This window comes from Fukomys damarensis, unplaced genomic scaffold (genome assembly GCF_012274545.1).
Source record: "Fukomys damarensis isolate Sample0158 unplaced genomic scaffold, DMR_v1.0_HiC HiC_scaffold_13, whole genome shotgun sequence".
NCBI classification, from domain to species: Eukaryota; Metazoa; Chordata; class Mammalia; order Rodentia; family Bathyergidae; genus Fukomys; species Fukomys damarensis.
In genome coordinates this window covers 9,127,277-9,146,436 of record NW_022900925.1, presented here as the reverse complement: position 1 = coordinate 9,146,436, position 19,160 = coordinate 9,127,277, and the positions used below count along the sequence as shown (strand labels likewise).

Here is a 19,160-nt window from a genome sequence, read left to right as displayed (position 1 = left end):
AAAAAAAAAAAAAAAAAAAAATCAGTTAAATTGCTTTTAAAAGTTAAAGGTTTTTATGTATGATTAATATCTTTTATAAGGACATAAATAAATGAGTCTGATGATGGCAAAAAAAAAGGATGAAAGGAGGGGGAGATTGAGATGTGTTATGTACATGAACCATTTCCCTGCAATGAATGTAATCATTATGCACTACAAACATGTATTAATAAAACAAAAAACATTGCTACTATAAAAAAAGTTTAAAAGTTTTAAAGGAAAATTTATTTTTTGTTACAGCAGTAATACATGTTTATGTAGAGTTTTTTTGTTTTGTGGTGTTGGGGATTGAACCATTGCTTGCATATGTTAATCAGTGCTCCACCGCTTGGCTAGCTACACACCCAGCCCCACGGAGAAAAGATTTAAGAACTTTGAACAGACAAGACAGTAAATAAAAACCATCTATAATCTTTTCACTTAAAGGCAGCTTTCCTTTTGAGTTTTTTTTCCTTCTGTGTGTGCTTGGGTATATTTGTGTACTCCTCTATCATACACAGGTTTTGGGATCATACTTAAATTTGTATGTTTTGTTTCTTGCTTTTGTCACATTATATCATGGAAAACTAGAGGGCTTTGCACACACATGTACAGAGAATCTTTGTGTAGTCAGATGCACATAAGCCTGGTGCCGATAGATATGTACATCGTTACATGTTTCAGGAGCTGCCATCATCAGAGGTGAGGTTCAAGGTAGTTGATGAGTGATACATTGACAAGATTCCTTTTGCCATGAGCTGTGTTTTATTTAGTCCAGATAAGGAGAAAAACTATTTAATAGCCACTAGGTAAAACCTTAGGATGCATTCTCAAAGTTCGATTCAAATTTTTTTATTTTTTGCAGTTTGCAGATCATATCTCAGCTATTCCCATTTCCTTAAGCTTCTTTTATCCCAAACTGAAGCTATCTATCTTCCTGCCCAGTTTTAAAATACAGGGTTTTACCTTTTAGAGTGATATGAGAAGGTTTGCTGTCTGTGAAATTAGTACAGTAAGCTCTCTGTGCTGTTCAGTGCAGTAGCCGCTAGCCACACATTACTGTTTTTATTAATTTAAATGAAATACAATAAAAAGTTCAGTTTCTCAGTTGTAGTAGCTACATTTCAAATGATTAGCTTGTCTTAGACTTGTTATGAGGTGAAATGGGATAAGGTATGTGAAAATGCTGTGTAGTCATATGGTACTAGTGACTAGTAGTATGCACTTGAGATTGCTGCTGAGGACTCAGCAGGTAGTATAGGTTATAGCAATCATGAGAAGCTCTCACTATCAGTTTTTCAGGATGATTAATATTAAATTATTACTGCAATTTAATATTAAATTTTTGCTATATATTATTACTCTATATAACTATATATTACTATATATTTGATATATAACTATATATTTACTTTAGATACAAAATATTACTATGTATACAAATTATTACTATAATTTGAGAACTAACAAACTTCTGGTTTCATGCCATTAGATTTATATAGGTAAGTTCTGAAAATTCTTCAGTTCACTAAAAGCTTTTGTTGGGTGACACCCAAAGGCAGTGGACATTCTTTTACAGCTAGCTGTTAAAGATTTTTTATGCAGGGACTTGGGGAGTCAACAGGACACAGAGTCTGCCCTGGCACCAGATTAGAGGTCAACCCCAGGCAGTAATATTTATACAAATGGATTCATATTAAGACTGGAACTGATAGCAGGAACTTTCATGAGCCTAGAAATTGCTGTGTCTTTGGTCCCTGCATTTTCAGGACAAGAGAATCAGCACAGGTAATATGAGAGGCTCATGGTTAGAGAAGTCAGTGGCGAGACTGAAGAGGTGATTTCTGTAAAGTGGCCTGTCTTTCATTGCATCTTATTTGTACAGTGCCTGTTTCCAAAAATATTTAAGATGACAACTCCTTTAAAAGCACAGATTTAATAATACCTAAAATACAAAAATTGAGAATAGAGAAATGAGACTCTGAATTACCTACCAACAAGAGTATTGCAGTTTATCTGTATGAGATTGCATACTTGTTATATGCCATATATTATTCAGATGTTGGGAATATAGTAGTGAATAAGATGAAGGCCTAACCTCCAGTGTGATTATATTTTAGAAGAGAAGGAAAAAAGCCACCCCAAATCTTACAAAATGTCCCAGAGTTTGCTGATTAGCACTCTGTGGAAAGCAAACATTAAAAAACAAAAAACAAAAAACAAAAAATTTATTAAGTACTTGTGTGGTAGACATTTTAAAAGTATATTAACTGATTATTGACAGTGTTTGGATAGTAAGTGCTACTTGCCCTTTTACATTTGAGTAATATACCTAAAGTCACATAGTTACTAAATGATATTCAGCAGTTCAAAGCTCTTAACTATTATACTATGCTGTCTTAAAGATAAAGAAATAAACATAGTTGAAAACCTTTACTGAGGAGTATGATAGAGGATGTGAATAAATATCATGGTAATTCTGTGATTATGAATAAGAATCAATTTACAATTTTGTCTTCTTACAAATGTCCTTAACAGGATTTTTAAAATTGAGAAGTTGATGGTAAAGTTATTCTGGTTTTACTATATGTGCAAGAATAGTCAAGAGAAGTTTGAAATAGGCTAATAATTAGCCAGGTGTGGTGGTATACACCTGTAATTTCAGGAGTCTGAGAGGCTGAGGTAGGAGGATGTTAAGTTTGAGTCCAGCCTAGAAAACTAGTGATAACCTTGTCTCAAAATATAAAAGGGCTGGTGATATAATTCCTCAACATGAAGGCCCTGGGTTTAATCTCAAGTACTGCCAGGGGAAAAAAAAAAGGCTAGTAAGGGGTCTTGTCATTTGAAATTTCAAACATATTAACTTGCTTCTTTTCATGCATTGAATCAGGACATGGTACTCAATATATACAGTTTTTGGGTTTTTTTTTTTTAGTGAAAATTTAAAAACATGAAAAAAGTAGCATACTTCTAGTGGCATAGACTATATTGAAATACTTAAAAGAATTCAGCCTGTAATTATGGCACATGAGGCCTACATGTTGGAAGTTTAGTGGTATTAGGACAGTTGGCTATCCTTTAGGAGGAGGAAAGTTTAGATCATACCCCATGTCTTTAGGGGTATTACAACTGCATTAAATTATCAAGCATTTTTGTGGGGAGGGTGTGGTGCTGGGGATTGAACCCAGGGGCCCTACACATGCTAGGCAAGTGTTTTACTACTGAACCATATCCCGCTCCCTAGATGTTAAAAAATTTTAGAAAATTATTAGGAGAAAATATTTGGAACATTTTTACAATGGTGAAATGGGGAAGCAAGGTGTTCATCCTAAAACATAAAGTTTGACAGAAATGTAACACTGCATATATACAGCATATATATGAAAGGGTGATATCCATAATCTGCTCTGCAGATTGGTAGACAGCCAAGTATAGAAAGGTGCAAAGAATAAACAGGTGATTTCCAGAAGAGGAGAGATTCAGATGCCTCCTTACTGTAGAAATAAAAATTAAGACAGCATGACTATCAATTGCCAAAAAGAGATGATATCTTATGTTACTGAGGACACCACTATGCAGATTGCTGATATTGGCACAACTTTTTATGTGGAGCATTTGGCCTATTAAGGTGGAAAAATGGGCATCCTTCTATTCTAGCAGTTCTATTTTTAGGAATCTCCTCTCTAGAAGTACTTAACTAGACATTTAGTGATAGGTCTTTGTGGCATTATTTGTAATAATGAAAAGTCAATATGGTTTAAGTTATCCATCAAATGAGAACCAAGACCTGTCATGTGAAGGTGCAGGATCCCAGTAATGAACGTAACTATATTGTATACCTAGATTGTACCAATAAACTCAATAAAAGGGAAAACAAAATTATCCACCAAATGGAGAATGGTTAAATCTGTTTATGACATCTCTATTCTATAATGTATTTATAGTTTGAAACAGTTTGTGGATTTCTTGAGTGTAGCCTGCTTTGTAACATCAAGAATAGAACCAAAGGTAAAGGGAACTGTCAATGTCATCACTGTCTTTTTCTTTTTCTTTAGCTATACCAAATGGTTTTGGAACCAGTCCACTAACTCCTTCGGCTAGGATATCAGCCCTAAACATTGTGGGGGATCTCTTACGGAAAGTAGGGGTAAGCATTCAATTATTTATCACTAGGCATTTTTACTGCCAGAGTAGTATTGAATTGTTTTTTAATTTGATTGAAGTGAAGGAAGAAAAAAAAATGGATACCCTCCTGTGGTAAAAGCTGGAATGAAGCTGAGAAGCAAAAGCATCTAGTGACTAACAGTGACTAGTCCAAGGAAGAACCTTCAGTGTTGGGCCTACTGTGCCTGTGCAGAGGGCCTGAGCTCTCAGGTTACCACTTGGCATTTTTCCTGTCTCCCCATTGCTGTATATGCAGCCCAGTGCTCACATCCTTGTCTGAAATACTTCCTAAGGCCTGCTGTATTATCTTTGATCATCCTCTAATCATAGTTTTTGCCCTGTCTTTATCCTTGTAGTTGTTCCCTTGTCTTTTATTTTGTGAGATATTAACACTTGGCTTGTGACATTACTTAGTACTATACTCTTTGTCTCACTCAGTCTTACTGTTCTTGGGTCCTCTATTTGCATGACAGACCAGTTTGGTTCTTGAAAAAAAATGTTTTTTTGAGGTATGTATAGTCTTACTATGTTGCTCCTGTGCTCAAGTGATCCTTTTGCCTAAATCCACCAGATTATCTGGGACTAGTGGATTACCACACTTCTTGCTTTCACTTCCTTCCTACTCCTCCATGAATCCACAGTTCACTTATGTGTTGCTGTTGACTTCATGGTCGTTTGGTCATAAAGGAAACTTGTGATTTGGAATAGTCAAACAGTTGGATTACTTGAAACAGTTATAGGACCATGTAGATTTACATTATTACTCTGTAGTTAGCAGTTTTTGGCATTTGCTTCATTTCCCATTTCCCTCATTTGGTTTTACTTTTCTTTTTCAGTGATCAACCCTTATAGCTTCCCACCATGCATGGTCCCTTCACTTTTGTGTGAAACACTGTGAAAAAAGTAGAAATTGCATTATTACATTTTATCAGTTTATTAAAGAAGTGGAAAACCATAGCACGATGTCTTATGTTGTGTTTTTTGGCTCATAAAATGGGTTATTTTCTATCAGATTCATTCTAAATCCTCATTGTATAGTTACTAGAAAAAGTAATGTGCATAAATCAGTATGCAGCACTAAAATATTTCCTTACTCCCAAGATAACTACTTAAAAAAAACACTGTTTATTGTAAGAATTATGGTGTTTATCTCTGTAACTTAAAATGGTGTACTTATTTTTCTTTATCTTTATTTAATCAACTTTAAGCAAAAAAAAAAATGTAATCCACCTCTTCCAAATTTTACTTTTAGTTTTTATTTTCTGTTGGTTAGTTTTAAAAAATTTAAATAACTTTTTTGTTGTGCTTGTTATTGTTGGTTGGTGCTGGGAATTGAACCCAGGGTCTCACATATGTTAGGCATACATTTTTCCCCCGAACTATATCCCCAACCCTAAATAACTATTCTTAAACTTCTGTACCTCAACCCCGTTTGCTCCTTTTCCATCCTGCTGCCCCACTTTCTCTTCTTGAGTTCTGTTGGTTGTGCCTTCCCAGTTGATTGGTTCTAAAAGTTGAAAAATTGGTCAAACAGCCTTTACAGTTTGTTGCCCATGTAGGTATCATTTACTGCGTAATCAGGGCAAGAGCTAGGCTCTTTATATTTGTGCCACTCAAGTATTTTTTAGCGTTTTGTTCGTTAATTATCTTTTACGCAAAATGATATATTTATAATTGTAACCCTTTTTCTTTTTCCTAGCATTTTGAATTATCTTTCCTTCTTATGGTAGAAGAAACATACATTTTGTGATGTCTCTTCCAGCTTTTCATTCGTACTCTTTGGGAACATCCTGATTGGCTTCTCGGGCTGTGTGGCACCACTGTCAGCCTTGAATTTCTTATATTCTTGGATTATTTTCCTATACCCTACCCTCATGTCTTGTCTTGTTTGTTCTGCTTCTATAAGTAATTTATTAGAAGCGGTGATGACAGTTTCATTTTTAGCCCTCACACAGTTCACCCATTCAGCTAAATCTCTCTTCTAAGAAGTCACCAAAACGTTCTGTGCTGCTATCCATCAACCTCTACATATTTTCATGCATATTTCAAAACTCTTTGTGAAACAACTCTGTCTACTGACTTGAACTGGAAGCTCCTTCCCTACTCTTGTGTCCTCTTCCCAAAGAAAACCAAATTTAAACTTAATTGAATTCTTTTTTCACCTTCTGGTGTTTCCCTCCTGTCATCTCTGTGGCCATTATTCGTTTTCGTCTCAATGGAAGAAGTATCAGATCCCTGCCCATGGCTAATTTTCTCTCTGTGTTTTGGATCCCAATCCTTCTCATCTTTATTTCTCTACATATGTGTTAATATTTATGTATTATGCACTATTATCCATATACTGTATACTCTGTATGTGATGTTTATGTGTTACATATTACCTTCCTTCTTCTGGGATCAAACCCAGGACTTCCTGAATGCTAAGCATGTGCTTTTCCACTGAACTATACTCCTAACCCTTACATAATTTTTTTATTCTTAAAAAGCAAAAATTAAAGCAGCTATTCTTTCTTTTTGTGCTACCTCTCTCCTTAGCCATTACCCTTCTGTCTTCCCTTCATGGCTAAGCTTTTTGAAAACATGTCTGTGCTATTGTTAGCATTCCACTAAAACTACACACCATGATCTCAGTGCTGTCAAATCCAGTGTGTGGGGTTCTAATTTTTTTGAGACATTCAGCACTGACCTCCTCTCCCGCTGAAATGTGTTCTGTTTTCTGCTTCCCCGACTTTGATTATACTGTGACTGCTCCCACCTGCCTACCCATTTCTGTTAGTCATCTTGTTGGGTCTTTTATCTGCCCACCTTTTCAATGTTGGTTTTGCTAAGAGTTCTGTACTTAACTTTCTGATATTATTCAGCAGTGGTTTCATCTAATTGTGGGTTTGGATAGCTTCCAAATCTTAACCTGTAGAACCCTTTTTATCTTGAAAGGATCAGGTGTTTGTACTAAATGTCTCACTGGTGCCTTAAACATAACTTGTGCCTGCCATATAATAGATGCTCAGCAGATATTTAAATAAAGTGCACAAGTATCTCCTTTGAATATAGAGAATTAATGGTTCTCAGTATCTACTATGTGTATATGTACAAGTCACTGAGGTCATTCAGCCCATCCTACAAGTTCATTAACCTTTTTTCCTTCTAGTTATTATTTTATTAGCATATTGTATTTTTATCACAGGAAAGAAGAAGAGAAAGAAAAAGCAGTCTTTTTTTTGCCATATCACTAAAATTATGGGGTTGGGATGTCCAAATGGATTTTCATAATGAAGTGTATGTTATCTATGGATTTAATTTTTCTGCATTTCTAATACTTTAGTGTAATGGATAACAGGAAAGGACTGTGTTTTTATCCTTTTTCCTTTTTAAAATTTTGCCAGAGATTAATTTTCCTTTTTAGGGGTAGTGTAAGTGTTAATGGAAAGGGGGGAGTTGGTGATATCTGCATGTATGAAAATAGTTGAGAAACTCCTGTTCTCTTCACATCATCTGTTGACAGCTTGGTGTGTGCCAGGTGATGTGACAGGTGTATACAGGGACTTGATTTAGAGGCAACTGTTAAAAGGCCAGCCAATATCAATTATAGGCGAATTTTTAATTACAGATAAAGGGTTTCAGGTAAACATTTTACAGTGTGCTTTCAGAAATAAAATCATTTCATGTGATATGGTGTAAGTTTTTGCATCTATTTTTGTACAGTGGAAAAAACTAGACTGAGAACCTATTAAAATAATTGGCTGCATTAAAAATATTTTCAAATATTTTTTGGATTCTTCATAATGCTTGCTCCCATCACACACACACACACACACACCCATCCACACACCACCCCCTCCAATCCCAACCCCAACCAGTAAACTGAAACTGAGAGGAGTAAGTAAAATACTCATTAGAAAAGTAGTGAGCACAAACATTTGCTTTTTCTGTTAGGACTTAGCTAACCATTATTATCAACTGGGAGAGTAAGGGTTGAGACTTGAAATAGAAATGTTTTGAAATGCAAAATTTTCTGTGCAGCTACTGTTATGACAACCACATCATTCCTTTTTCCCTTTTCTAGGCTTTAGAATCCAAGTTAGCAGCTTGCAGGAATTTTGCAAAGGACCAAGCAGCACGAAAATCTTATATTTCAGGGAATGTTAACTGTGGAGTGATGAATAGTAATGGCACAAAGTTCTCTCGATCAGGGCACACGTCTTTCTTCGACAAAGGGTAAGTTCTGGACTTTTAAAGTGATCAGTTTTGGAGCAGTAATGTTTCAGATTATTAACTCAGGTTACTGAAATCTTAAGATAAATTCAGTTTTATATACCTACCTGAAGCCTGTTCTCATTCAAATCTTGGGAGACAAAAGTCTGTTGTATTTTGATCCCCATGGAGTCTATTGCCCTGGGAACCTTTAGTTCTGGGAGCAGACTTAAAAGGCCGCAGTGCTGGGCTCAGGAAGTTCTGCCTGGCTGGGGTGTGGTACCCATTCTGCAGGTGCTTGCAGCTTAGTAGACTTGCCCAGCAAATTTTTTAAATGCAGAAGAGAGCATTGTAATTACATATATGCAAACTCTAGCAAACCTTTTATCTGAAGATTTAGAAATATACAAACCCTGAAGTATTTAGCATTCTCAGTGTAGGAGGTATAACTTCTTTATGAAGTGAATATTTTTGGGGATGATTGATATTTTTAAAAAATCATCCTAAGATTGTAGCGGTGATATATTCTTTTTTTGGGGGGGGTACTGGGGATCAAATGTGGGACCTTGTGCTTGTGCAGGTGGTGGAACCACTGAGCTAAATGCCCAGCCCAGCAGTGATATATTCTTAATGCACAAAATTCTAGTTGATATAGAAGTATGTGAAGTAAAAAGTAACTTTTGTCTGTTTTCATACTATTTTTTGCATTCCTTATTTTTAAGGATCTAAAATAATATTTTTATGTATCTGCTATAAACTTCTTGCAACACCCAGGATTATACTTTAAACATTGCTTTGCAACATGCTTGTCATGACTTATATTACCAGTATCTTCCCATATCAGGACATGTAATTATACCTGATACTTTAATATTTAAATAGTACTTGACAATCCTTTTGTTATGGATATGCCTTGATATAGGGAATTTGTGATGGCCTGTGGTTGGGGATGCTGACCATCTTATCTTAGGTAACTGTGCTGCAATAGCACCTAGGCACTCATGACCCTCTTCTGTCTCTGCTTTAAGTCATATGGGTAGTTCTTTTTTTTTCTGTTGAAGCAATGCAGGGACAACAAATTTTCATAATTTCTTAAAGGAGCTTACATTTTCTGCTGTTCTTAATAATTATAATGTGTTATAGCAGGCCAGATTTGATTCACAATCCACTCTTGAAAATAGTTTTATTGTCCATCCTCATAGTGAAGTGTTCTGGTTCATCTCCATTGCTTAAGAGAATTCCACCCCTGAACTATACACAGTTCATAAAGGACATTCTATTAAAAACATACTCTAAAATATCAGCATATGAAGCAGAACTCTATTCTAATTTTGAGAGTTCTCCAGGTGGCCCAAGTATGAAGCTAATTTTCCCTAGGCTTAGGAGTTTCAGGTAAACTTTAGGAGTGCTCTGTTTTTATACTGTTATAGTATACGAAATGGATAGATGATTCTACATTAAAGTAGCCCTTTCCTCCTAATTATATGAAGAAAGCTTCAAGAGTGTTGAAAACAGTATCTAATTTTTTCCTGCAACTTGTAATTACTTCCAGTAGAGTAGTTACTAGTCTCTCTCTGGAATCAGTACTTGATGGACTTTGGGTACGTAGTGTATGATGTGAGAACAGGCATGGGCCAGAACTGGGTTGGTTGGACAGGTGCCTTTATGCAGAAAGTGCTTCAGGGTGATCACAAGGGAGAGAACACACTGTCTATCCTGGCTTACTGCTGCTGCCTTCAATTTGTAGAGCACCAGGCGGCATTCCTAGAGATGCTTGGTCTTGGGGAGATGTGGAAGATTCAGTGCAGAGTGAAAACAGGAGTGGCCTTGGGCTCTGCCTGGACCCCTTCCCCTGAGGAAACAGCCTAGATGTAGTTGTAGGCCTTATTTCCTGGACTGAACCTGGAAGGGCACGTTTTGATCCAATAAGTTTCCGATTGGTTTTGGCCCAGTATTTTACAAATTTTATTTTGTACTGTGGGGATAATGAAATAGTGCTTTTGTGGACTGGCCCTTGTTTAATTATTAATTTATTTGACAAGTGGATTGTAGGTGCCCACTGCAATCTTAGTCTACTATTGCTTGAGCAATCTTTGTCTAGTTACCATATTCCTGAGGCTAGCTCTGAGGGTTTGCTGCTTTGCTCTGATTCTGGCTTTCTCTGGCCTGTTTGGCTTTTCACCTCTCATCTTTCTTCTTCTGACCTATCCAGTAGATAAAAATCAAGGTGGTGTGTACCAGTTGCAAAAGGAAAGGGGGAAAGCCTGACTCCCAGGTCTACCATTAAATCTGGCAGATTGCAGAAAAGAAACCAGTCTTAGCTGAGCGTGGTGAACCATGACTGTAATTCCAGCACTTGGGAGGCTGGGGTGGGAAGATCTCCATGAGTTCAAGGCTGGGCTGGACTACATAGTGAATTCAAGGCCAGCCTGAACCTACACAGTGAGACCTTGTCTCAAACAACAACAAATCAAAAAACAAATGAAAAGAAACCAGTCTTTAAAGAAGTATGGCTTGCCATTTTAGCATGTGAAAACTCCATTTTAAAATGCCCTTGGCTCTAGAACTTGCCTGCCCTGCCTCTTTTGAGTCTGTACAGTAGCAACTGGAGACCCCACAGGTGGGTTGTTTGGAGGAGAAATTATCAGTAGTTCCTGTGCCTGTGGGGGCACACGTTCACCTTACTTTCTGTCCTTTCACAACCTTAAGATGTAGTGAAGCTTTACCACATGAAGCCATACCTAAATGGAGAACTTTGCTTTATAGGAAGTATTTTGAGAGCTTCTTGGAACCAAGATTTTTATCTAGTCTGAGATCGCTCTGCCAGTCCCTCAAACACAGGCTGCTGTGCCTACTTGGCATTGGTTCCTCCTACCTCTGAGCACCCCTTATGTCCTCATCTAAAAGGGTACAGATTTCATGAGTGGTAGAATCATTTGAATTTATTCTAAAATAAATGTGTGTATTTTTTTCTCCTTAGCCTTAGTTTCTTATATTTTACTAGTCCTGTTTTTGCAAGCCAGTCTTACTTCTTTTGAGCTGTGTGTAGGTGGGCACAGGCTAATTTTAGGCACGATAATGAAAATAGTATTTGTATTACTGTTTAATGCTCTTTCCTTTTTTTTTTATTAGGCAAGAAAAAGTCATATTTCCCACGTTGTTCATGGGTAACTGAATTTGTTTGCTGTGCTCTCTTTCCTTCTTTCTTAATCATGGCGTGTGGTGGAAGAAACATTAACAAACTGATTTTACTAACTGCATGGGGCTGATTCAGCTTTAACCAACTTACAGCCCATGAGTGAGCCTTGACTATATACTATTATTATTAGTTTAGCAGTATAGAACAAAAGCACTTCAGTGGCTATGCGTGGGGATATGTGCCTGAAGTCCCAGCTACTTGGGAGGTTGAGATGAGAGGTTCATTTGAGCCCAGGAGTTTGAGGTCAACATAGGCAATATACCGAGAACCCATCTCAACAAAACAAACCATCAATGCAGTAATCTTGGGCAGCTGTGATAGGATGCCTGGTGGCACTGACCATGTGGGGCAGGGCACTGTGTTGATGATGTCAGAGTCCAGGGTAGGGTTGTGTGTCTTTGTCAGGTCCTAGGATCACATTCGTTTGTCTTCATGGGGATGAAGTTCCTTCTGTCCTCCAATTACTTGTTTTCTCAGACTGGGGCCTCCTTTGCTTCTGCAATTGCTCTTGTATTCCCAGAATTAAAATGGACTGGTAGATAGGCCATATGTATTTCAGAGCTGCTTTTCTGTTTACTCAGCCTAGGCTGAAGATTGAGCTGGCTGGAGCTGCTGGGTTTCTTTTTACCCCCTGAAATAGGGAAACTGAGCTCTGAGTGTTTCCTGCTGTTCTAAATTAGCTTAGATTGTCCTTATTTTCTCTGTACTGCTTTCTCAGGTGTACCATCCTTGTTCTTTCCCTCCTTTATTTCTGCTGTGTTAGATTTACTGTCCTTTCCTGGCTGGCAATTAAACACATTGACTCTTTTCCCTTTCCTTCTGTTTCCTTCTGTTGCCATTTTACAGATGACCTTAGCACCTTTTCTTAGCTGGAGTCTGTTTATCACTCTTTAACTAGACTTTGAAGTAAAATTGTGAATTGTAGAGGTCTGGTAATTTTCCCACCTATGATTCCCAAGCCTGTCTCACCATTCTTGCCTGTTCCCTACATTCAGTCTGATATGGTCCATGAAAACATTTCCCCGCAGCTCTTTCACTGATTCTGGTGTGTATGGAAATATTTCTTCTCCTGGGAACCTTTCTTCATTGCACATGTTTGCAGTTATTTGAGAGGGTGTCACAAGACTGAAAATGCTGGGGTCAGCTGCCTTTTCCCTCTGATTTTAACTTTCTACATCCTCAGATAAATTACTTACCTAGTTTCAGTTCTCCCTTTATGTTCTGTGTTGTTTTTCTCATTAGAGCTGATAATGTACTGGGAGCACCAAAGTGGTTATTTGTTGAAGGCTCCTCTGACTAGAGGAGACTGGGAAGAGATAGTTTCCTGGACATTTGGAGGCAGGTCCCCCCTACTTCTCCACTGACAGTTCACAAGGTGAGCTGGAGTTAATGGCTGGAGCTCTCTTACTTTGGTTTCCTTAGCTATGTCACATGGGGATGAACTTGATATTTCTTAAAAGCCAATCTGTCTGGAAAATACTGGTATCCTGCTCCTAAACCTGTATTTGGAGCCATCCTTATGGTTGCTTCCTTTGCATGCTCTGGCGGACCAGGTGTCAGAATCTTCTTGGCAACGCAGAGCACTCCTGCACTCTGCTGGGTTTCACGGGCTCTGTAGGACAGCTTTCCCTAATGCAGTGATCTGTGAGGCTGGGAAATAGATTCACATATTGAAAGCTGAGGCCATTTTTCTACTTCTTCCTGAGGATCCTGGGAGAAGCAGGTATTGAGGACTCTGGGACTAGCCAAACAGATGACATATGGGGCTTATGAGGTGAGCAACACAGTGGCACACAGGATGTGGCCTTCTGCCTCAGAAGAGGCACGGGCATGTAGCCTTGGGAGAGCGGGCAGGGGGCACTTATAGTGTTCAAAGGCTCGAAAGTCAGACCTCCCTCAGCCTAAAAAGGGAAAATCCAGGCTGTCTATACCTGAAGTAGAACTGTGTACATCAAGGAGAAAGTACATTTTCAGAGTTTTGCTCTTGGTTTCTGTGTGTGTGGCTTGATTTCAGATTCTGAATATGGTGTGTTTATTTCCTTAAGACAGGAACTCAAATTCTTTAGAATAGCCAGGGGTTTTCTGTTAAGTCTGCATGCCTGTTTCTCTTACCTCTTCAGCCTGACACTGTAGTTGGTGCAGGGATATGTGCCTCCACTTTTTTTTTTTTTAGAGAACCTCTTTCCATGAATCTTTTACCTTCAGCTCCCTGGTCTCCTTGTTCAAGCAGGGTGCTGGGGCATGGTGAGCAAGTGTAGCGCAAGGTGTCCCTTTGTGGTTGGTTCTCTCCCCCCAAGTGGCTACTAGGCCAAATTCTCCTAGGAAGTTTTTCAGGACAGCAAGGCTGAGCCTCAGAGAGGACCAGGCCCCTTCTTCCTTCTTCCCTCCTCGGCTTGCTGCTTCCTGTGGCTGTGCTGCCAGTGGGTGGGGAGCTCCACCTGATGCACTTTGGTTCTAATGCTTGTGCAGTGCTGGGCCCTCTGCATAGTAGCCACAGAGGAAAGTCTATTTGGTGTTGCTTGCTAAGCAATTTGTAACCAGTTATTTTTCTCTTCCTTATTAAGATATTTATGTACATTGTAAGATATTTGGAAATAATAAGTGTGAAGTAGTAGAAAATTAACCTAGAGGGAAGAAAAGTAACTATTGTTAAGTTTTATATACGTGTGTATATACATAATGTATATATAGAATTCACACATTATATTCATATGTGTGTTTGTCTAAAAACCCTCACATTCTAGATTTAGCTACTTAGTAATGTCTATGTAAAGATAGATAGAATCTAGTATATTATAGATAGTTTACTTTTTCCTTTCTTTATACCATTGAACATATGCAGTTTAGTAGCCTGCTTCTTTTTATGTGCTGCTTAGCATTCATTAAGTACATTTGGAATATTTACCTAATACTGTTAAAAACTATATGGAAGGTAGTTTTAATAGTTATATAATGTTTTATTGTACAATTATTTATTTACCTGGTTCCCTATTATCAGGCATTTAGACCTACTCTATAGGAAAAAAAAAAAATCAGGACCACAATGGTCAGTTTGATGAAGTTGCCAAGAAAGGTCACATGGTCTCCATACTTAAGGATTGTAAATTCTCCATTCTCTCACCAATTGACATTTTGTGGGCAGCCTTTTACCAGTAGGCTATCAGGAGAAAGCAAATGGATTTTTTATTGTGTGTAGTGATTTTAAATGATAATCTTTTCTCCTCCCCTCCCTTCTTCTCTGCTCTGGTCACCCCCACAGGGCAGTAAACGGCTTTGACCCAGCTCCGCCTCCTCCTGGTCTGGGCTCCTCGCGTCCATCTTCGGCACCGGGTATGCTGCCTCTCAGCGTGTGAGTGCCCGGCCTCCAGGTGAAGGCTCCTGCCCTCCTCCAACAACCCAGGATACCCACGCCTCACCCTTCGGTGCCTGGGCCCAGCCCTGTGTCCCTCTTCCTGCCTCCTCATGGCTGGCAGAGGGCAGGCTGCATGCAGTGGCAGCTGCCGGACCTTGCCCAACACCAGGACTCTGCGCGATCTCAATATTGGCTATTTTCTCTTCTCGCCGTAGTGCCGTTGATTTCACATGATTGCACTTTTGTGGGTCACAAGGTGATACATACATGTATTACTTGGTCACTGGATACAGAAGTACCCATTCATTACACCTGCCTCATAGACCCCACTCTGCTGTGCTGATAGGATTTAGTTGTGTTTAGGACATTGCAGATCTCTAGCAGTTCTCCCCCAAATCGGGTTAACATGTGCCCTCTTCCTGAGCTCCCTCCTAAGCATCTTTAGTGCTCATAATCATGTGCCCCAGTTCCACCCTTACAGTTTGGGCCTGTTTCTGTTAAAGAGTCAGGAAGGTCACTGAATTAGGGAACATCGTCTGCACCTTCTGATTTTACATAAGCAGTCACCATTTCATATGCTTGCCTCCCAAAGCAGCGAAATGCCTGTCTGAGCCACAGGTGGCAGGAACCTCCGGGGCCTGGGCACTCCTAAGGCTGAGCCTCTGTGTTGCCTCCTCTTCCACGTGCCTCAGACTCGGAGGTAGGTGGCAACCTCCTCACCAGCTTTCTGGTCCTTCAGTTGAGTGATATTTTCAGATTTTTGTTTTCATGTTTGAGGGTCCATCCAGTTGCATAGGGAAGAATTGGGTGGCCTAATTCTGGGGGCTGGTGCTGCCAGCTCCCAGGGGCAGACTGACCAAAAGTGATTGTCCCTGTGTATCCTTTGATTACTCTCATGCTGCATTTACTGTTTACATTTGTTTTATTGTACATAGGTTTGTAAACATTATTGCCTAAGATATTTGTATATAACTTGGGCTTTGTAGCTTTTATTTATTCAGAACTCATATGGCATGTTAATGACTATGATGGTGTCCTACTCTGGGCAGCTGTATAGGATCATCGTGGTTAAAAAAATACTTCCCCTTCTTCCCCCAAAATCTTTTATTGTGGAAACAATAAATTTCACACAAAAAAAAGAAGAAAAAGAATTGAAGTTGCTTTACTGAGTTCCTGACATCCAGTGAGAGAGGAGCTGGAGCAATACAAAGCCAGATTCCAGTGACTTATTTTGACACAGGGCATTCAGATGGACAGCAACTGTGGAATGGGACAGAGAAGGTTCAAGGGGCCTGAGGAAATGTCTAATACATTGAGCAGGCTTGTTCATGTCAATTCTTGGTGCTGGTTTCCAGTTCTGTGTGACTTCTAGGGCTCAGCCCGGGAATGGCCCAGGCTCCATGTGAAACTTTGGGTTAAGGAGCAAGACTTTGGGAGAAGGAAATTGGCAGGTTGTGGAATAAGTGGGATAGATGTGGATGCTGGTCCTTCAGTTGTGCTGCGCTGACAGCATTGTGTGACAAAATACTGTAGTTTTGAGGTTAGAGGTCACTTGGGTCTGGGTTTCTCTTATTTCTACAGGTTAATGCTAGCAAGTGAGAGAAGGTGCCAGATGTTTGATGGCCAGGCACAAGGAAGCACTGAGGAATGTAATGTGTAACTGGGGGTCTGTGATTGCGTCAGATTCTGAACACTGATTGTTTTTAGCAGTATAAACAAATAGCATACTTTTATATAGTTTTAAAACTACAGAGGGATGGAAATTGAGTCAAATTTTTAAATGAACAAGAAACAGGATACATTTTTTAGCATTTCTGTCTATTAATATATGGATAGGACTATCTGGTATTCATTATTCCTAGAGATTTTTGTCCTAAGCAACCTCGTGGAGAGGCATCGTAGTGGTGTGTGTCCTGTGCCCAGCCGTGCTGGCAGAGTGGTGGAAAAGAAAACTCTGAAGGTTTTTATTGATGTGCAGCAGCTCCCAGCTTCTTCCCCAGCTGTCATTGGAAGGATTGGATTAGATCAGACGTTTATTCAGGAACCCTGAATCTAAAACATAACAAGCAGAGCTACTCTGGTTAGGGAAAGGATGAGGCTTGTTTCCACAGTGATTTCTCAGGTCCTTTGCAGCTGCACACCCCTGGGCTCATCTCATTCATACACTGTTCTATCATCTGCTAGTCAGTAAGTTGGTGGATGGGAGAGGGACCCCAGGTGCAGGGACCCACATGTCATTCATAGTCTGTTATTACAGCTGTGGATCCCAGAGAGCAGAGGCCAGGTCCCCAAAAGAGCAATAGTCTAGACCCTTATGACGAAACTTGCACTTAGTTTTATTTATTTTCTTTGAAGCCACAAAGTCTTTGGCATATGACCCTTTGAGGAAACTGGTTGACTTCCTAGGCCTTGTCTTCAGCTTTCTTTTGGTTCAAAAGACTACTTTGTACTTATGCACCTTGAGCATTTGCCACCTGGCATGAACCTTACTACTTACTGTTTGCCTCTCTAGCTAGAAGTTGGCTTTGTGTGGGATATCTTCATAGGGGTGTCTGTTGCCTGATTGTCACTGAGACCTCAGGAATGAGCCCTGAGCTGCAGTCCACATGTTGATCTTCCTGCCTGTAAGTGGCCAGATTTCCAGGTGGCAAAGCCTATCCTTTTGCCTCCAGATGTTTTCATTTCACTCATTTGGTCCCATGTCTTGCCTCCAAAATGTCTTCTTAGATAAGAGTAAGAGTCAGTATTCCACTTCTTTTTAGCCCAGGATGGCCAGAAAACTACACTCACTGTCTCAGTTGCTAGGAGCCTAAGCTGGGCCCTTGAGTTGCAGTGAGGTAGGCAAGTGAGAACTGTGTAGGAATGGTCTGAACACAGGAGAACTGCTTTTCCCTCAGTTGGCAGAAGGGACTGTGTGCCCGTGGTTGGACATGGCTGAGCTCATGTTGCTGGCTCAGAGCAAAGCCGGTACTGGAAACAGGCCCAGTGCCTATCTGCTATGCCTTTCCAACCCTGAAGTAACACTGCCATACTCCCACAGTCTGTCTAGTCTCTTAGGAAATGAGTGGATTTTGAGGGGTTAGAAATGATGAGCTGTGGGGCCAGCACAGCTTTACAGCAGGAGGAATCCAGTAGCACCAGCCCTCTTCTCCACATCTTGTTCTTGATGGGCCATGTCCACTGTACTCTTACAAACCATCCTAGAAGTAATGTTAGCACCTCCTGAGAGTTGAGGTGGGAACTCGCACTGCTTGGAAATTTGCAGGGGGGGTGGTGAGACCTACAGTGCAGCCACAGCTTGAGAGAGCACTCTGTAGCCAACTTACAATCTTTCTCTACCAAAACTGTGAGCAACCAGCCTGGCTGAGGGAGGAAACGAGCAGACAGTTGATTTTACTGCTTGCCTAGAAGTTGCTAAGATCAGCCTTTTTACATTCTAGGCTTTATACTGGGTGGGTTGTTTTTTCTCTAGTTTCCCCCAAAGGTTAAAACAAATCTAAAATATAAGGTTGGCCTTTAATATAAATAAGATGTTACTTCTTTCCCTTTTTTGTTTTTTTTTGGTACCGGGGATCAAACTCAGGTCCTTGTGCTTGCGAGGCAGGCGCCAGAACCACTGAGCTAAATCCCCAGCCCTGTTACTTTCCTGAAAAGGAGTGCAGGGAGAGGAGAGGTCATCTTTGTAAATAATTTTCCTATGACTTACCTGCAAAGTGGTCCCATGAGTATGAAAAATGAAACATAGGGGAATATAGTAGCTCTTTGAATTTTAGAGAAAAACAATAATGGAGCAAATGTGAATGAACATACTTCCATTATAAGATAGTATATTTGAAGAGGCAGATCTGAAAAAACAGAACAAATCTAATGGTATGGGGGATGAACTGGGGTCTGTGCTGTGATTTTGTGATTTGGGGTCCAGCTATGTATCTGTACCCACAGTTGTTAGTGTTTGCTATCAGCTCTGTAGGAAGCCTTTCCCAAAGGAAAGGTGAAGCATACCAAGCAGAAGTTTGTCACTTGTGAGGTGTTTTTTTAATGAGATGTCATGTGCCACCTGCACTAACATGCAGCTCATAGATTCTGTGTGGACTGTGACTGCAGTGAAGGCCTGGAAGGAGGGTGATGGGTTACCTTGTGCAGGGCTGGTGGCCAGGATTTAGGTTTTCTGGAACATGCTTGAGTAAAGTATTGAATGAGTAATGGCCTTGGTGATCCGGGCCCTGCTGCTCTCTG

General features: G+C 39.7%; 1 protein-coding gene across 3 annotated transcripts in view; it reads left to right on the top strand.

The window, feature by feature from the left end:
* The window catches only part of Ndel1 (nudE neurodevelopment protein 1 like 1), a 33,527-nt gene extending 18,341 nt beyond the window's left edge, over window positions 1-15,186 (top strand). For 2 of the 3 annotated variants that reach the window (XM_010614952.3, XM_010614953.3), the window contains exons 7-9: window positions 4,074-4,165; window positions 8,246-8,397; window positions 14,832-15,186. In XM_010614952.3, the coding sequence (XP_010613254.1) occupies window positions 4,074-4,165; window positions 8,246-8,397; window positions 14,832-14,925 (338 nt within the window). In that variant the 3' untranslated portion in view covers window positions 14,926-15,186. Of the gene's footprint in view, window positions 1-4,073; window positions 4,166-8,245; window positions 8,398-11,505; window positions 11,541-14,831 lie in introns of all 3 variants that reach the window. The other variant, XM_010614954.3, reaches the window with a different exon arrangement.
* The last annotated feature ends 3,974 nt before the right edge of the window (window positions 15,187-19,160 follow it).